Source organism: Arachis ipaensis, chromosome B03 (genome assembly GCF_000816755.2).
Source record: "Arachis ipaensis cultivar K30076 chromosome B03, Araip1.1, whole genome shotgun sequence".
NCBI classification, from domain to species: Eukaryota; Viridiplantae; Streptophyta; class Magnoliopsida; order Fabales; family Fabaceae; genus Arachis; species Arachis ipaensis.
In genome coordinates, this window is record NC_029787.2 from 134,107,664 (window position 1) to 134,112,662 (window position 4,999).

General features: G+C 33.0%; 1 protein-coding gene across 1 annotated transcript in view; it reads left to right on the forward strand.

Annotated features, from left to right (window-relative positions):
• The window catches only part of LOC107634002 (uncharacterized membrane protein YuiD), a 9,374-nt gene extending 7,759 nt beyond the window's left edge, over window positions 1–1,615 (forward strand). Inside the window, exon 4 of the mRNA XM_016337584.2 lies at window positions 1,202–1,615. Within this exon, the coding sequence (XP_016193070.1) occupies window positions 1,202–1,273 (72 nt within the window). The 3' untranslated portion in view covers window positions 1,274–1,615. The remainder of the gene's footprint in view (window positions 1–1,201) is intronic.

Here is a 4,999-nt window from a genome sequence, read left to right on the forward strand (position 1 = left end):
AAAAAATAATAAGGTTGAATTACAAATAAAGATTTTGGGGGGGGGGGGGAGAGAAGGAAAGAGAGAAAGTAATGAATGGTATTTTAATTTTCTTTGCGGATAAACCAGAAAATATAAACAAAGAAAGTTACTATCTGTTACTTAATTCTTTCTGTCACTGTGTACACCTTAGACACGTTATTTCATATTAGATCGTTTACGATATTGGATTAATATTAATATATGATCCTACTTGTGTATAAATATTGTTAAATTAAAACTATAATAAGTGGTCAGAAAGTACTTCAAATTCCTCACTAATCCACACCTATACCATTAAGGCTTCTACTGTTCCCTATAGTACATCAAAACGGCTTATCAAATACGGAAATTGACCACAAAAAGGACAAAGAAACGAAAGCAACGAGGTAAACAACACAACTCGAAAAAGTAAGTTTTTAAAAAAAAACTACGTAACACTCATATTTTATCAAAATGTACACGTAGGTTAATGTATTACAGTGTACTCATTATTATTTATAGAAAGTGTAACTAGCGCACTTATCAGAAAGTTTTATTGCTTACACTAACGTGTTGACACATTTTATGAAATATGATAGTCACGTAGTTTTAATTTGAGATAAATATTGAATTTTACAGAGTAAGAGAACCGTCGTAACTTACACTACCTTAGGAATTACACATGAACACATCCTTAGTTAGTTTAATTTATATATTCGAGGCACTTGGAATCGGAAATTAAAACTTTACCACCGTATTTAAGGAAATTCAATCCTAGGTGGTTTACCAACCAATGTCCCTTTAGTTTACTTTTCACTACTACTTGGACTCCCCCACACACAGGTTATTTATTCTTTCTTCTTTATCTGTACTTACTTTGGAGACGAACCGCAGGACGGACGTTAGAATGTGGCCACCGTAGTATGTAGTGGACGGTTTTATACTTGGACAAACAAATTTGTAAAGAATTAGGATTGAATCTTTGACTAAATATAAGATTTGTATGTACGGATCGATCAGTACGTTCATCTCGATACTTGGTTCTTGGTTCTTTTCTTATTACTTTTGTCTATCATGGTGCAGGTCATGGCCGGTGGGTTACTTGGAATATTAACTGCAGTAATCTAATAACCGTGACATTAAGTTGGAATAATAAAAAATCTTGGTTCTTTTCTTATTACTTTTGTCTATCATGGTGCAGGTCATGGCCGGTGGGTTACTTGGAATATTAACTGCAGTAATTGGTCACCTAATAACCGTGGCTAGTAGTTAAAATTCAGGTCATGCCATAGTATAGAAATGGAAACGCTACTCTCTAGTCTTAAACCGTCTTCACTCAAAAACAAGTCACCATTTTCATACACTTGACATATTACAGTATTTTCATGTAATGGAAATATCTGTTATGGAGCCATTTTTTTTTTAACTTCTCTTCTATTTAGTGTGTTATGTTTCATAAATTTACAATGGAACTTTGTGCTTACCTTGATTAAGATTAAGTAGTCCCTCTTGTATTCCACTCTGGTTACTTTGATTAAAGACAGAATGTAGTTGTTTGCTTCTCCACAAAACTCATTTCAGTATTTTGTGGTTAAGAAAATGTGAAATTTGGATACAAATTGGAAAACCAGCCCATTAAACGGTTCAATGGTTCATGGTCCTTACTTTTTATGTTATTTCAATTAGTATCAAAGATTGTAAGGTGTAATATTCAATCTGACAAAACAACCATGTGGCTTACTTCAGTAACTTCATGTATGAGAAATTTTACTCATTATTCTATGTGATGGAAAAGGACTATAATTGGCTAGACATATAACAAAATGACCAAATGGATCACCAGTTTGGTAAGGTCAACAAGAGACAAGCATTGTAAGGTGAAAGAATAAAAACAAATAAATAAAACAATAGAAAGGTCTTTTCATCATGGTTCTTAGAATTGGAATGAATGAACCAATTCAATTGGATTAACTCAACTGAGAACCAACCATCAAACCGATCCGACTTAAGGTAAAAACAGTTGCAAATGAACGAATGAAAAATCAATAAAACCATTTTAAAAATTGGTAAATCTAATGGAATGGTCTGATTTTTTAGCTGATAAAATAGTTTAAATAATAAAAAAACAAAAAGTTCTTTTAAAAAAAAACATTATACATATTATTTTATTATATTCGATTTAATCTGATTAGATGTTGAATATTGAATATTGAATGTTGAAAATTTAGCTGATACCTAACTATGCTTTCTTCCACATGTCCTTGCCGATGCTTAGTAACAAAGAATGGTTCAACCTTCATATGATATTCCTCTAGCTCAAAAACAAAATAAAGGGAAAGAAAAGTGCTACAGTTCATTGTAATAACATAATAAGTAATGCAATGCAATGCTAATCTAGTTTTAACTCAGGTGGTGGTGAACAATTTCACTAACCTCACCCATTTACATGCAATAAAGGGAGAATTGTAGCATAGATATGTATGTACCAAATAAAAAAGTGAAGAGACAATTGTTGTGGAGTCCATCTTTCTAATCTAACATGTAAGTGGACATATAATCTTAAGTACAAATTTAGCATTCTCCGTACTTGAATGAGTACATACTACATAATTAACTCGTCATAAGGACCAGTCATAATCCGTGGCACTGTGGCAGTGCAACTTCTACTAGACATGGAACTGTCCTCTCTCTATCACTTTCGCCATAAATTAAATATTGTTTGGTATAAAATAATTATTTTTTATACTATGAATGAAACTGTGTAATATATATTAATATAAAATTAAATGTGTATTTTATAAGTGTAATGCACAATAAAATTATGAGTATCGATTTGTATAACAAGAAAAATTAAAATCGTGATTCATAATTTTTTATCATTTTTTGTCTTATTTAAAATTATAATTACACATTGCTCTTTATAAAAAAATATTTTTAACATTTTTATTTAAATAAATGTCTAAAAAATAGCCGCATACAATTATATACATTAATTCACGTAGCATAGAAATAAAGGATTGGTTGAAAATATTAAAAATGAAACAATTATTACCCATCTATGATCTATTATGTGCTGCTTTTTTTTTTTCATTTATTATCTCAGACTGACATCAGCCTCAAAAGCAGATTTAGCAGTCAATTCATACAACAAAGTAATAACTTCATTCCATAAATTTCACAACTACCGTACCTTAATAGAACACAATCTTGGATCTCTTCACCATGGCACCATCAAAGCATGTGCCCAATCCAACAGAAAGGACATTGCCCCATGTTAAACGAAATATAAGATCAATGGGAACTCTTCCAATGATCTCTTAAACTTCTCTTTTTTTTTTTTCATGCTCGAATGATTGTAGGTGAATGTTAATGTGAGGCTCAAATGATCGTAATAAAAGTTTTAGGAGAGTAATTAACATATAAATGAGGAATTTAATTAAATTATAATTTTTTGGCTAGGTTGGTAATTTAGAGGGTTATTTACCTATTTAAAATAAATAAAAAAAATTTACTCAATTACAACAATTGAGAATTAGTTATTTATACAGAAATTATTTTTAATATGAAAATAGAGATGGTGTTTTGGTTAAATATTGATATTTGAAGTGTATTACAATATGTTGTCACGTGTTGCACCACGCCCCCACGTGTTGGCTAGGATGTTGCCACGTGTCCAACACGCTCCCATGTGTTGGCCAGGATGTTGCCATATGTCTAACACGCCTCCACGTGTTGCACCACGCCCCCACGTGTTGACCTTTTTACCTATAAAATTCACTCATCTGTAATTACACCAAATAATCCCATTTCCCAAAAAAACACCAATATTTCTTCCATATACAAAAAAATCAGCCTTTATTTATATGTCCTAATTTATTTTTATATAATACGTTTTACAACTAATACATAAATCGTGGTAAGCTCCAACGGTTTATAAAAGAAGCATCATAAACATAAATCGTGATAAAACGGATTATGAAGTGAACATTAGGAGGCGTAAACCATGGTAACCTCTCACGGTTTATGAAGAGATCAGTTTGGACATAAACCGTAGTAACCTCCTACGATTTTTCTTTCATTTATTTTAAATAGGTAAATTTTTCCTCCATGTTATTATAAGGGATAAATACTTTTTCGTCCCTAAGGTTTGAGGTCAAAATCAAAATCGTTTCCGATCTTTTTTTCTTATTAAAATCATCCTCAACATTACAAAACGTTATAAAATTGTTATTTTCTACTTCAATTATATTTTTTTGACCAAATTACCCTTAACTATTAATAAAAATAATATTAAAAAAAAATAAAACCCCACCCCACCCACACCCAGCATCTCTTCGTCTCTCCCTCCACCCCAAACCCACCCCCAATTTTCCTTCCTCCTACTCTCTGACCCTCCACCCCCAAATCCCATCCCATTCCATCATCATCATCAGTTTTCACATTTCATCTTCTTCTTCTCATATCTTCTTTCTTTTTCATCATCTTCTTCTTCTCATTCACAACAACAACCCTTCATTTTCTTCTTCATCTTCTTCATCTTCACTTCCATGCGATGCAGAGAAGATCAAGCCCATTCACTATCGGAGCGGCCATGGCCTAGGATGCAGATCTTCTGAAAGAGCCAACGGGTGTCGGAGCCAGATTCGTGGGTTATAAAGACGGTGGCGGTGGGTCCCTTCTCCTCTGCTTCTTTCTCATCCTCGCATGGATCTCCTTCACCATCCACTATTCCTCTTCTTTCTCCACCGTCCGCGTCCAACACTTTCCGTCGCCACTAATGGAATCAGCCCGCGACGCCAACAGAGATGGAAAAAAAGAAAAGCAAAATTGGAAGGAGAAGAGAAAGGAGGGAACGACAGGGAGAGGGTCTGGAATGAAAAATATAACTTCTGAATAGTTGTTGTCATTGAGTTGTTGCTGCCAAGTTTTTTTCTCCTTTTTCACTTCAAAATTGAGTTGTTGTTGCTATTGATGCAGTCAAAGACCATAGAATCATTCC